Source organism: Liolophura sinensis, chromosome 13, assembly GCF_032854445.1.
Source record: "Liolophura sinensis isolate JHLJ2023 chromosome 13, CUHK_Ljap_v2, whole genome shotgun sequence".
Lineage (NCBI taxonomy): Eukaryota > Metazoa > Mollusca > Polyplacophora > Chitonida > Chitonidae > Liolophura > Liolophura sinensis.
Genome location: NC_088307.1, coordinates 10,740,373 through 10,756,360, shown reverse-complemented (window position 1 = coordinate 10,756,360; position 15,988 = coordinate 10,740,373). Strand labels below are relative to the sequence as shown.

Here is a 15,988-nt window from a genome sequence, read left to right as displayed (position 1 = left end):
CAAATTTTCTAATGTCAATACGTGGACTATTTCGATACATGCACACGGTTACTCTCACATTCATTCCTATGGGCAAACTTATGGCTTTAGCGCACGAAGTCATGTTTAAAGGCTTTAAGGTAGTATTTTGAGGCTGTGACACACGGCTACAACTACACGTGTGATTAACACTTAGTGTTATAGTTGTAACTATGACAATGACTGACCAGTAAGCCACCAGCTGCGTATTTACGGCCATACCTAGTCTCTGCGTTGCTGTCGACTGACAAATGGCTCTTTACTAGTCCACCCTGTTTTTATAACGTTTTTAGCATTTCTTTTGACACATAGCAATTAAAGGCGAAAGGCCAGCCTTTCCATTTGACTTTATAATACGGTTCCCCCCCCCCCCCCACGACATTTTCTTTCCACTATTTTTTCTATTTTGTGATACTCATTAACGTTTTTAATAATTTGCTGTAATTCTTGTTCATAAAAGGTACAACGCAATACTTCGCCGTTTAAATCTCGTAACTTATACACGGGAGGTATTCTGGTATGTCGACTGGGAATTATAAATATTTCATCAGTCCATGACGGTATATAACCTTTATTGAAAAGGGCTTTCACCTTGCTCATCCTAACTGATAGTCGTCCGCTCCTTGAAGACTCTTGCGACCAAGTCTCAATAGATTTCGTAATTCATCATGTTGCAGAAACAGGCGTTGCTGTTGTAGAAACAGGCGTTGCTGTTGTAAAGAAAGACGTTGGCGTTGTTCAGACTGATGTTGTCCTTGTAAAGGCAGGCGTTGTTGTAGTTGTGCATGCGCTGTGATATGATGGAGCGGGATGCAGATATGATTTTTGGCGCGCATTATATAGTCACGTGATTGTTCACATACACACAGTCTGCGATTGGTCCTAGCATGTACCATGTGATCATAACATCTATAAATTTAAATATTGCGACATATATGATATAATATATAACATCATGTACTGCATCATATTCTTGTGTAATAAATTATGTAATACATTGCCTAGTACGTTGCATATTAATGACGATTCGATGAGTACCTATCTACTTCTAGCATAGAGTTTATCGGACAAATGACTGACTGATGCCGCACTGATGAATCAGTCTGACTAATTTTACGGAATACGTAGAACTGCAAGAGCGTTCTGATTATTGACGCATGGGAAATACACAGTTGAAAACCGAAAAGGTGAGGGATTAGAAGGAACTGCTTGATTATCTTGTTGGGAAACGACTTGAAGAATGACTTTCTTCATAAACATGTATGTAACAGTTTCATTGATATGCAGGCGTGGACAACTGAAAGCATGCCGTGATATCTGCTTGTGTTATGTAGGGGAAACGATTTTATTCATTGTAGGAGAAACATTGAAGTCGACAACTTAGAAAAACGCCTAGACACTTGCTTGATATGTGTAAGGGAAACGGTTCCATTTACTGTAGGAGAAACATAAGAGTAGACAGCTAAACGCTTTCATTTATTTTGGGAGAAACCTTCAAGTGGACAACTGAACGATTTCATTCATTGTAGGAGAAAAACTAGAGTGGACAACTGAATGATTTCATTCATTGTAAGAAAAGCACTGAAGTGGGAAAATGAACAGTTTCATTTATTGTAGGAGAAACAATGAAGTGGACAACTGAAAGATTTTATTCAGTACACGATAAGCACTGAAGTGGGCAACTGGAGTATTTCATTCATTGCAGAAGAAACATTGACCTGGACAACTGATTGTAGGAGAAGTGGACAACTGAACGCAAAAAACACTGAAGTGGACAACTGGACGATTTCATTTGTTGCAGAAGAAATATTGAAGTGGACAAATGAACAGGTTCTTTGATTGTGGCAGAAACACAGAAGTCAACAACTGAACGGCTTGATTCACTGGAGGAGAAAATGTGAAGTGGACAATTCAACGGAAAACACTAAAGTGGACAGCTGAACGGTTTCATTCACTGTAGAAAAAACAATAAAGTGGACAACTGACCGGTTTTGTTCATTGTAGGAGAAACACTAAAATGGACAACTAAGCGGTTTGATTCATAGCAGGAGAAACACTGAAGTGGACAACAAAACGGTTTTTATTCACTGTTGGAGAAAGTGGACATCTGAAAGCATGTTGAGTGGCTTGCTTGGTTTATATAGGGGGAAACAGTTTCATTCATTGTAATGAGAAACATTGGAGTGGACGTTAGAGCGGTTTCATTCATTGTGAGAGAAACATTGGAGTGGACAACTGGACGGTTCCATTTATTGCACAGAAGGAGAAACACTCAAGTGGACAACTGAACCGTTGCATTGATTGCAGAAGAAACATTGTAGTGGACAAATGAACAGTTTCATTCATTATGGGAGAAAAACTGAAGTCGACAACTGAACGGCTTGACTCATTGTAGGAGAAACACTGAAGTGGACAACTGAACAGTTTAATTCATCGTAGAAAAAACACTAAAGTGGACAACTCACCTGTTTTATTCATTGTAGGAGAAACTGAAATGAACAACTGAGCGGTTTCATTCATAGTAGGAAGAACAATAAAGTGGACAACTGAACAGATTGATTCATTGCAGGAGAAACATTGAAGTAAACAACTGAACGGTTTCATTCATTGTAGGAGAAAGAGGACATATGAATGAGTGAGTGAGTGAGTGCTTGGGGTTTAACGTCGTACTCAACAATTTTTCAGTCATATGACGACGAAGGAATCATTAGGGTGCATGTAAGTGTAATGTGCCTCCTTGTTGCAGGACGGATTTCCACCGCTCTTTTATTTAGTGCTGCTTCACTGAGACGACTTACCGAAGGCAAGTAAGCCGCCCCGCCCGAGCCATTATACTGATACGGGTCAACCAGTCGTTGCACTATCCCCTTCACGCTGAACGCCAAGCGAGGAAGTTACAACTTCCTCTTTTAAAGTCTTAGGTGTGACTCGATCAAGGATTGATCCTGGATCTACCGGTCCCGAAGCGGACGCTCTACCAACTGTGCTATCCGGGCCGGTAGGACATATGAAAGCGTGCCGAGAGACTTGATTTATATAGGGGAAACAGTTTCATTTGTTGTAATTCGAAACATTGGAGTGAACATTAGAACGGCTTCATTCATTGTAGGAGAAATAATGAAATTGACAACTGGACGGTTCCATTTATTGCAGAAGAAACACTGAAGTGGATAACTGGACGTTTTAATTCATAGCAGAAGAAAAACTGAAGTGGGCAATTCAACAGTTTCATTCATTGCAGGGAACACATTGAAGTTGACAACTGGACGATTTCATTGATTGCAGAAAAAAACACTGAAGTCGACAAATGAACAGTTTCTTTCATTGTGGGAGAAACACTGAAGTCGACAACTGAACGGCTTGATTCATTGTAGGAGAAACTTTGAAGTGGACAACTGAACAGAGAAACATTGTAGTCGACATCTGAATAGTTTCATTTATATTAGGAGAAACACTGAAGTGTAAAACTGAACAGATTCATTCATTAAATGGACAACTGAGGGAAGAAAAAAATGAAGTCAACAAATAAACGGATTGATTCATTGCAGGAGAAAGTGAACATATGAAAGCATGCCAAGAGACTTGCTTGATTTATATAGGGGAAACAGTTTCATTCTTTGTAATTCGGAAAATTGGAGTGAACATCAGAATGGTTTCATTCACTGTAGGAGAAACACTGAAGTTGACAACTGGACGGTTTCAGTCATTGTGGGAGAAACAATGAAGTCGACAACTGAACTGCTTGATTCATTGTAGGATAAATTTGAAGTGGACAATTGAACGGAGAAACATTGTAGTCGACAACTGAACGGTTTTATTCATAGTAGAAGGAGCACTGAAGTGGACAACTGAACAGTTTCATTCAGTGCGGCGAAAAGACTAAACTGGACAACTCACCGATTTCATTGATTGGAGGAGAAACACTAAACTGGACAACTCACCGATTTTATTGATTGGAGGAGAAACACTAAAATGGACGACTGAGCGGTTTCATTCATAGAAGGAGAAGCACTGAAATGAACAACTGAGCGGTTTCATTCATAGGAGAAGCACTGAAATGAACAACTGAGCGGTTTCATTCATTGCATGAGAAACTGTGAAGTCGATAACTGAATGGTTTCGAAAGTTGTAGGAGAAAATGGCGATCTGAAATTTCGACAGGAAACTTGCGTTATTCATGTAGGGGAAACAAAGTTGATTAATTGTAGCGTAATTAATGAAGTCGATGACTAAGTACATGTATGGCGGGATACGTGCTTCAAATATTTAGGTGAATTCATTTAAATTGTTTGTTAGACATAAAAGTGGGTGGTCGAAAAAATGACGAAGACAAATACTGGTTTAACGAAGTCCAGCGCAGTTTTATTTCCAATATAGAAATGTTTATTTTACAAGCAAAATCAGTCATGCGCTATTACACATTATAAATGTCTCACAGGGAATAGTATACATGATAACAGTCATCCTATTCATTTTCATGGCCTATCCGATAAATACAGAATAACTCAGCTTCAAAAACGCCTTCCAAAAAGCAGGCATGAAGTAAAAACTTAGACAGTTAAAAAAAAAACACCAACCATAGAAACAAACGTTTCCTTTCATCACAATGTTCGCCGCCGTGGTGAAAAATACAAACAATAAAACAAATAACTAAAGCAAACAAAATAAAATAAAATAACATTTAGACGAGTATTAAATGAGAGATACGTGACTAGGCCTACACATTTCACCCCATTTTCATGCTGGAAATAAAAAGGTATGTTAAATGAGATATAGAATAAGACTTAAGTACTGTATATACTTGTACACACGTGCATGTATGTGGGTACCGCATAGTTTATTTGTTTATTTATTTGATTGGTGTTTTACACCGTACTCAAGAATATTTCACTTATACGACGGCGGCCAGCATTGTGGTGGGAGGAAACCGGGCAGAGCCCGGGGGAAACCCACGACCATCCGCAGGCTGCTGGCAGAACTTCCCACTTACGGCCGGAGAGGAAGCCAGCATGAGCTGGACTTTAACTCACAACTACCGCATTGGTGAGGGTCTTCTGGGTCATTAAGCTGCGCTAGCGCGCTAACCGACTTAGCCACGGAGGCCCCTAGGTACCGCATAGTTATACGCAGATATGTGTACACTGACTTAAATACATATGTATAATTTTAAACCCCTCATGCAAAATCTTTTGGGGCATCCAACAATTAGTTTCCAATTATATGCCGAGCAGCAAGGAAGCACTAAAGACGGCAATTCCTTTTTTTTCGTAAGCACTTGGTAACGCACACACGCACACGCGCACGCACGCACACACACACCCACATACACACACAAACACACACTAATATGCTACATGTATTAGTAAACTAGAAATTTATATATATATTCAAATATCCAGGATACAGTGTAATAACCACGCAGACAAGCCAATAACTGGGCTGATACAACAAATATTATGGCACTTGGTAGGTGAACAAATTTAATGACCAGATTCGGAAATATACTTAAATAATAAAAACATACATACAATGTTGTCAAAAGCCTGGAATTTGCTACTAGCATTTTTCAGGTTGTAGATATGTACATTGAGAACAATGGCGCTGGGTGTTCAGGCTACAAGAGTTAGTCCCCTTGTTGTAAATCATTTTAGTGATTGGTCAGTGCAGTCTACGAAGTTTATGACTTCAAAGTCGTAAAGGAATTTCGGTGGTTGATAATCACATGCAAAAGTCACCTTGGGTTAGCAAGGGGAAATATACGGCAAAACATAAAACTGCAATGAGATGCACACAAAAATAGCATACATGCATTTGCATGTACTTACAAAGACATCTTGCATACTAGCCCCGAAAGACTTCAAATCCTTTCCTTATGCTTGTCTTGCGTCGTTGGAATTTCGACGCTTACAATGGTAATTTCGTACTCCACGAAGGTCCAGGCCGATTTTCATTGTTATCGAACAAGACTTGTGCAAATAAAAAAACACAAACCTAAGACCCGCTTTCCGCACCCATCGCACTGCCACCGTATGTCCCTACTGGCTTTAAAATAGATTTATTATAGTCAAGAAGACTTCCACATGGCGGCAATGGCCGATAGGCGTGTGAACCTGCGGGTAGCCGTGGGTTTCCAATGGCTTTTGTCCGGTTTCCTCCCACCATACTGGTGGAACATTTTTGAGTACGCCGTAAGACAAGAATCATATAAATAAAACACAAAGAATGACCAAAATAAGGTTAAATGTACCATAAAATCAAGAACAAGAAGCGCACATTCCTAACTACAACAACTACGCAGACTTCTTACAGAGCTGCCTGCTCCGGCCAAAACTAGTAACGCAGCTTAACTTTAGCAAGGTGCATGTTGAAAATCAATTCCACGCAATATCCACTCATAGCTGCCACGTTGTTCGTACCAACAGCCATTGTACATCTGTAATATGCCTTAAGACTAAACATTATTTTTTTGATATTTCTGGGAATTTATATGTGTTAAGTAAATGCTTAACAAACGGGGGGAAACAAACAGAAGTAAACACAAACATCTTATCATATATCTAAGCAAAACCACAAAGACAAAAAAACATAAACATAAAATTCAATGAGAGAGGAAAGTAAAGAAGGCTCTGAGAGTGCGAAACTCCGTCGCAGCTTAGTGTACACATTCCCGTTACAACGCAGTAGGAACAATGCATTTTTGTCTTATATGATAATGGCAATCCGGATCACCACCAAATGTTCAATGATTGGCCATAGGCCGAAGGCTAATCTGAGCACAAAATTTTATCAAAATCGGTATATATTTTTTTCGTACAGTATCAGACATACTCACAACGCACGCCTACAAAAACGCAATTTCACAGGTGAAGATAACAAACAGTGCCAACTTCTCCGTCAATGTGGAAATGTCGCATATACAGTGCAACAATATTTGGGCCAAGGGCTCTGCATCACAAGAGCATATTTAAACGAATTCTATGTCTTTTGCAATAAAAAGTTATAAAGCAATGAGTTTTATCAATTTCATTTAACTGTTATGCAACGTTATAACTCAAGACTTTCTCACTTTTACGATGAATTTCAACGTAAGATAGGTAATGATTAAGGATGGTTATAACATTCACATATAACAGCACAATCAACAGGTTCATATTTACCGCACATTATAAAAGCAGAGCAACATTCACCTGAATTGAAGATGAATCTTAAACATGGAGAGTTAGGTTAGGTCTATAAACTGCATATGCCACAGAGAAATTTATTCGAAATAAAGAGACTTTTTCCCTCTTAATTTTGACGCTATTTACATGAAATGTACGCTGAAGTTCCTCTTAGCGGACAAACATCTTTAAAGACCAACACAGCACACAAAAAGCATACAATAACAAACAACAAATTTTGATTCCCTTTCCTACAGGTTACATTGTATCATACACAAAAATATATCACAGTCAGTTGTGGGAAGCTTTTATCCAGGCAGTAAAACTTCACAACTCAAAAGTTGTCAGAAAACGTTCTGTTTGTTCAGGGAAAAAAACTCTCCAAGCTCTGTATCAAGATTGTTTGCAATGGTCTGCACGTTTCTTGTGTAGAGCTTCTACGCACTATACATGGGCTTCTATGACACAGGAGTAGATTCCACGCCTTACACGAATAGTTTCCGTAAGCCTTACATGAGCTTCCACGACTCCCATGAAAACTTCCCCAACATGAGCTTCCAGGATATATGAAGAGCTTCCAAGCCCTACACGAGCTTCCCATGACTCACATTAAGTTTCCCTACATCAGCTTTCCTACATGAGCTTCCACGACACATGGTGACCTTCCTACACCTACCACTACATGACAATGACTTACTTACATGACGAACTTCCAACACTTGCGCTAGAAGCTTGCAAACCTTCCATAAAGAGATTTCGAATCGTAAGGAATATCTCTGGAATTCTGGACATGAACATCAACGCCTCCACCTTCATTATATGCAACAGACCTAATGCATGTGTCACAGACGTTATCTCAGCTTTACAAAACACACGTGAATGTATCAAATACAAAATGCTACTTAAATACCCAACCCAAAAGTTCTGGCTCTACAATTACTTGCAGGAAACATGTAAATTGACTCTGGGATATTCATTCCAGTCTTAACCACGACTTATTTCGGAATATTCATGTAAATTTTCAAGGTTTCGTATTTTCCACCTTCTCCTTTTTCGCATTTGTGGATGGGCAACACATTAAGACAGATAACAACACAGTGACATCTACTAAAAATGGCCACACTGCCATGATTATCTCCCTTAACTCTAACCACATTACCATGTAGCTGAGAATCCAGAAAGCCAATATTGTTACTGGGCAATGTTTCAATTCCTTTTAGGAGAGGCAAGTTGTCTGGCATAGTATTAACAATATTTTTAAAAAAATGAAGAACAGACATGTCTAATGTTTTCAACTGCTACTGGGGCGAGTTTAAATGTTTACTTAGATAGCACAATGGTCAATGGTCAAAGGCCCAACATCATAACATTGTGCCGGAGGAAAATTTTGGACAAATTTAATACCTATTTTGGCTTACACAGGGGCTAATTTAAAAATTTTAGTTCTATTCAGCCTTTAATTAGGAAATTAACTCGTTTAGAGCTGGCTCATTAAATACATGAACGCAATTTCTGGCTCCGCCAGCTAAACAATAGGGTAACATAGGGGTGCTTTAGAGCAGTGACAGTATGATAATTAGGAAATGGTCACACGCAAACGCTGAAATCCGCCATCTTCTCAATTTACCTCAACGAAGTCCTCAATAACAAGACGCGTCCTATCCAAAAGAGTAGATTGGGCTTCAAGTGGTCTTACAGAGGTGACAGGAGAAATAACGAAAAATATTATCAATGCCCTATACAGTCCACAAGAAAAAACAACGGTTTTCGGTAGGGAAAACAAATCCATCGGCCAAGGTCAATGAAAAACAAAGAGGCCCTTGCGCATGGCCTTGTCCATTTGTGGTACAGGTTTGATGAAACTGTTTTGTGTTTAATAGCCTATCACAAAATTTCAATGACCTTGAAAAATAGATCAAGGTCAATGAAAAAACGATATGGTTCGTCGGCATGACAGGGTGCACATATGATACCAGTCTAAGCACTATGATACGAAATACAACTTTAATCACGTCAATGGCTTTGAGAAAAAAAAAACAAACCCAAAACTAAAAAAACTAAACCAAAATTAATGGGGTTCTTCCCCATGCCTAAGTAAGTGTAATATCGGTTTAGTAAGTCTGGTAACAAGCCTTCAAGAAGTAGCATTTACAAAGATATGGTCCGTGCGACTGATACCGAAGACGCCAGAAAAAGGGAACACTAATTCCTCATTTGTACTTACAGTTGCTGGTTTTCGTGTCATAGGCCCCCTGGTAATTTATACCAGTAACTTTATATTGAGAATAATTACTGTTTTCCATAAACAAGTTAAAGTGAAGCTTGCAATAATAACAATGACTAGCAATGACTAGCAATGACAAGCACAAGGGTCAACAGCTGGCACCGATGAACTATCAGATTCTTGAAAGCGGTGTATTCGAAAATCTCGTGAGAGCAAACGGGATTTGGGGAGGTGATTTTACTGTGAATTTCCATTTGCAATTTTTTTTTTTACAATTTTTGACGCCTATGTGTTAGTGCATTCCAACACAAAAATAAATGGGGACATACTCGCATGTAAAAGAAAGACGGATGACTTAACTTCTGATATCAGTTCAAAACTACATGTCGAGTACACATGTGCCAACCGATAGATGTATGAACATCACGAAAGAGACAGGCTTTGCCCTCATCTCGCAAAATCCCGTGCGTGTGGTGCGGATTTCGCGGTTGTAAAACACATGTATCACATATACAGGTACATAACAAAACAAACCATCGTGATGATAAAGGAAAAAATTTTGAAGTTATCAGATATGCTAAAAAATATACTAAAACAAGAAAACACATGTAGATCTCTAAGAAACGATCACTATATAAGTTAAATAGCGGAGAGATCTGGACTGATATAAACTTGAAGGATCAAAGTTACACTTTTTATCAGGAATATGCATACATCTTATCTTGCAACGCTCGTTCCCGCCCGATCCCCTCTTCCCCTTCCCCTACAGACTAATCATGCCGGCACCCCCTCCCCTCTGGAAACCGGGAACTATTTCTTGTGTAGTCCTATCACCTCCGAGTGGTGTTTTGAAGCCCCGCTACGCAGTTTCAACTTCTTGGAATTCTTTGCCAAATAGACCACGAGAAAAGTGACACAACCAACACCCAACAACCCACCAATGACACAGACTACTATCACCCACGGAGGAATGGGTCCGTGGCAATTCTCTACATGCCATTGACCAAAATCGCACGTGCCCTTTACCACTTTACTGCTATCTTCACAGGCAACATTCACCTCGCAGCCGTTAGCAACGTACTGATCACTGAAGGTCAAACAGGTGGACTCCACGCTGGAAATCTGGATGTGGGGTAACGATGCCACGGAACAAGATTCTGAAACAGAACATTATACACTGGTAAGTTCCACTTCTTTAAGACTGTTACTCATTTATATATTTGTGGCTAAATGCACGATAACTTTTTTCCCTTTCTCTTTACATTATGGCCGTAAGTTTTCCGGGCGAAGGAAACCAGAATGACCGGGTTAAACCACCGACCTTTGGTCGACAATCTCACATAAACACACGGTGTACAAATAAGCGCATCATACTGGTAGGTAGCCTGGTTCCCTGACGTACTCTGCGTACCGGTACCTTGAATGTGACATCAGGTACATTACAACACCATCTGCGGTACGATTGGTCATTTATACACAATACGACATATTATTGAGGACGTACAGCATATAGATTAAAACCAGAACAGCGACGATAGGGTGGTAGTTCGCAGCGTGGGAAGCCTATCAATAAAGTAAGGTGTATCAAAGGGTTGTTATGATGTGTCAACGACAAAGTACAAGACCACTGTGGCGTCACAAAGATATGCACAAATAGAACAGAAACGGTTACATATCAGAAACAATGACCCGAGATTAATGATAGCGTCACCAATTTATACTGTGCTTGGCTCTTCGTCTAAAGGGATCAGCGCCATCTTACGACAGGGGCAGGGAACCAACTAAACTGATGGGAGACCCATGGTCTCCAACGAACGTTGGACTACGCAAACGACGTCGTCGACCGTTTATTATACCCAAGGTTCTATAAACACTGAGTGCGGGGTAACATCCACAAATTTCCAACACACGGCTGGGGAAGAACCCTTACCTTATACATGCTTTGATATTTTTGCATCTTATAGCTGTACATGGTAGAACATCAACATAATTCCTTGTAAACCCTGTATACGCTTACATCATACGTTCTTTCACCTACATGATATCAGTTTTGAGCGCAGTCTCCAACAATCTTGTCTGTCTGGCGTCACCGACATATCGAAGCGGAATCTGGTACCGGAACAGTTAATAATGTTCCGAGTACAACAACCTAACGATGCATGACGTGAATTAAAGGGGCTATATTGGAGAAGTCTATATTAGGTAATCAAATCAAATCAAGTTTTTTCCTTTTTCCTTGAAATAGCTCAAATAATGGCCTTTCATAAAGAATATCACCCATGGCTTTAATATTTACAGTGTTAAACAGATATTAAATTTTGACAGCTTTGCAAAAAATTCTGAACCGACCCAGATTATATTTTTTATTATCTTTACGACCGATTTTGGAGAGTAACTGAGGCTGATATTTGTGAGTGTTTATTATCAGGCTACTCAAAAACAATATCAAGAATTTGACTGCTTTTGCCACTTTTTGCTAAAAACAATTGCTGGCATATTTTTTTTTCAGCAGTATTACAAGAGTTCAGGGTTTCTCGTTTGGGGCGTAAATAAAGCCACGTGGTTCGGCTTAACAATAAGCGGGGTTTGCTTGCGTGTCCATGGATTTATCTATATTTAACTCTCTTCGACATGCTGACAGTTTAAGGTTTAAATAGTGGACTACTTGACCGTGTTAGGCGACACTGTAAACTTGTGTTTTGCGTTTTCGTGTTTGCTTTTCACACAAAGCTATTCTACAACATGTATAACCAGGATTTTGCTAAAACTTCTATTCTTAAAAAGCTCTCAAGCTTAACATATACGTAAAAGGTAGACCTCTTAGCGCTAATCACATTTCAAAGGCGTACTAATGTCGACGTGGCTGCTGTACCCAGCGGCCGGTTTTATGAAGCTCACTTTATAGCTAAGTAATCCCTTATAAACTACCATGGTAATGTATTGTAAAAAAAAATTTTTTATCTCAGATGACGCCAGTGGGCTTGTGCGCTGGTCTTATTAGTGTTGTGGCGCAAACAAAGAACGGGTTGTTACATCTACAGAACCGATGAACAGGTTCGAACCGGCGTGATTAGCCGGGGTTTATCCCTGTCGCCCGCGAAGGTGAGAAGGATGAACAGGCTCTGATGTTCCGGTTAATGGTTCCTTTACTGATGGCTGTCTGTGGGTCCGCACAGGGAACTCTCAATGTACATGCAGGCCTCCGCCGGGGGTAGGCGGTCGGCCAGGCCGAAAAGACGCTTTCAACTACATATTAAAGTGTACTTCTATCTCCTACCTGAACACATTCACTTTCGTGTTCTAAGCCGGGCCTCGTAGCCCATCACTTCCTTCGGGGATTCCCCAGCTTATATGTATCCAGTCTGCTAGGACAGGAATTTTGGATTGTTCCCGGTGCGGCCAATCTTACCTTCTAGCCATTAAAACAAATCACACAATGTTTTTAATATACGTAATACCAATCTCTCACCCCCGACCCATCTAGCCAAAAACAGTACAACTCTTACCATTAACTAATTCCGGGTGTATACATCATTGTTTGACTTTAGGGCACGCAAGTGATATGTATAGAACTAACAAAAAAACAGCGCACCAAACGCTTGCATACTTTACAAACATAGCGAGGAATGCAGCGAACGCTATGCAGCTATAACAATCACAATACCTTTACAGATAGAACATACAACACTGAAGTGATACGTAATCCATATATTTTACAGTATGTTTTAGAGATATAAAGAACACTTAGCTATGGGCAACTTAAATCTGAGTAAACGTCATGAAACCGGCCGACCCTTCTTTTTTGTCTTTTTCATTTATAATCTGGGGGACACCTAATAACACGAGATAACACGAGCTTTTGCGCGACTACGCTGCACCTTGCTATTGATCGGGCAAACCCCCTCACGACGAAAGACCCACAAACCAGTGACAAATGCGTACGAAGTTAAAGGCGGGAAATACACAAAAACTGCATAAAGTCAAGATGAAATTGTTTGAAAAGTTAGTTATATATATTGTCTTTGCATGGTGGATATTAGGAACCACTTCCTGGTAGACATGATATTTCAAACTATCGACCAGTATCTCAGCAAACTTCGCTTTCTAAAGTATTGGAGAAAGTTGTACATAAACACCTGTATGAATATTGTATCAGTAACGATCTTCTAATACCGAACAACTCTGGATTCAAAAAAGGGGACTCTACCACATATCAGTTACTGAAGATAGTACATAAAATATATCAAAGCCTCGACAACGGAAATGACATGTCTACGGTCTTTCTTGATGTGTGTAAAGCATTTGATAAAGTTTGGCATAAAGGTCTGTAAGGTAAGATGAAACAATTTGGTATTGGAGATCCACTTCTTTCTTGCCTGACTGACAGAAAAATCAAGGTCTGTATTAATGGTACTGAATCAGATGCCAAACCTATTTCCTGTGGACTACCTCAGGGTTCTGTACTGCGTCCATTACTTTACTTAATATTTGTAAATGATACTATTAAAAACATTGAAAGTGATTGAAAAAAATTAACATTTTTGCTGACGACAAGTCACTATTGGAAGAGTTCAATAATTTGAGTGACTCAGAGGCTAAACTAAATCGAGATCTTGATGGTTTGTCAAAATGGGCAAGTCAATGGGTTGTTGAATTTAATGCTCTTAAAACTGTTTACTTGCTTATATCTTTCAAATGTAACCCTTGTCATCCCAACTTGTATTTAGACAGTGTTAATGTAAAGAACGTTCGGTCCCACAAACACCTCGGCATTATTCCGCAATATAATGGTAAGTGGAACGAACACATTTGAGCTGTCGTAAAGAAATCCACCAGGACATTAAGCGTTTTCTACAGACCTAAGAAAACTCTCACTAGAAAATGTCTTCACACTCTCCTCCAAAGCCTAGTAAGGTTGTCAATCAAATATGGCAATGTTCTGTACGACAACTGTAGCCTTAAATTGGCCAACTCTCTTGAAGCTATCCAAAGACGCGCAGCATTACTGTGTACTGGAGGATTACGTCAGATGTCATACAATAGTTTATTAAATGAACTCAAATGGGAATCTTTACATAATCGACGTTGGTGCCATAGAATTCTATTCTTCGGTAAAACTGTAAATGGACTTTTCCGCCTTATCTGAAAATGGTATTAGACGGCAGAAATATCACTGATACAAACACATACAACTTTCCAAACAGGCACAATGTTCGACTTTTTAAAATTTTCATTCAATTATGTTCCTCCTCTTTCTTTCCCTAAACTGTCGAAGATTGGAACATTTTACCGTTTCATATCCGCAATGCCTCAGTTGGTATGATAAAGCAATTTCTGTTTTTCAAGAAAAATAAAGAAGTCACTCAACTGTACAACATGTACGATTCCTACCACTCAATGCTTAGCGCTCTGAATGCCGATCTTTTTAAGTATAATTTAAGCAATGTTCGCGCGTGCACGAATTGTAATCATTTATGTGAAAATGTACTTCATTATTTCTTTGAATGCCCCAAATATGCCACACAAAGAAAGTATATGCTCGAACAAATTACATCAACAATATCTCCAGGAGTAAACTACACAATATTTATTCCTTCGTGTTCAAAATATATTTGTTATATAATATTATTTGGATCCGATGCATTAAAACCTGATGAAAACAAAATTGTCTGAAAAAACTGTGCATAAATTTATTGCAGAATCAAAGAGATTTTAAATCAATGGGTAGCATTGAAATTTCTTCTTACATTAAATGATATTGATAAATATTATTTCAGTAAGTAGTCATTATGTCCTTGCATTATAGCCTCATTTTATTACATATGATATGATTCATGATTAATTCCTTGTTTTGTCCTGTACATATGTTATATGTTGTCGAGGAGACCCCCGAGCGGGCCATTGGGCTGTGGGGAGTCCTTGTTAAATAAATTAAGTACATGTGTATTACACTGCATTACATTACACTGTGGTGCAAGGAAACCGGGCAGAGCCCTGAGGAAACCCTCGACCATCTGAACGTTGCTGAGAGCCTTCTCACGTACGGTACAGGTATTTTTTATTAGTATTATTCATGAATGATTAAGACTGAATACATGTCTTTTGATATGAGCACCATATTTACCCTGAAATAAATTTATTAAACATGCATCACATCCTTATTTACAACATTATTATGCTGTAATATAGACGATATATAAGAAGTGGCCCTAAATACCCACAATACAAAATATTTTCGAATAACCTTTTCTCCTGAAGGAAAAAATCGAAAAAAAATATTAAAGGCCATATTTGCAAATAACTTTTCACGCTCATTCATCGGATATTTGTATTATTTTATGTTTTCTTCTCCTTTAATCTAACTATTCGGCTTTCTAGAGAATCAACTCGGCAACATAGCTTAACACAACTCGTATTCAATCTCATTTCAAATTCCTAGTTCCTTGGACAGTTTAGAATTAAGGACTCCTCGTCGCGTAAGACTGAAAAATCGTACGATCTGAGACCCTAGGCATACATACAAACATACATCTGTGCTGATGAAAACCTACGGTGAAACAGACAACTCAACTGGCAATCCAAGTGA

General features: G+C 39.1%; 1 protein-coding gene across 1 annotated transcript in view; it reads right to left on the bottom strand.

The window, feature by feature from the left end:
* Window positions 1–7,574: 7,574 nt before the first annotated feature.
* Window positions 7,575–15,988, bottom strand: part of LOC135480123 (sushi, von Willebrand factor type A, EGF and pentraxin domain-containing protein 1-like) — a 44,488-nt gene continuing 36,074 nt past the window's right edge. Inside the window, exon 13 of the mRNA XM_064759887.1 lies at window positions 7,575–10,559. Within this exon, the coding sequence (XP_064615957.1) occupies window positions 10,213–10,559 (347 nt within the window). The 3' untranslated portion in view covers window positions 7,575–10,212. The remainder of the gene's footprint in view (window positions 10,560–15,988) is intronic.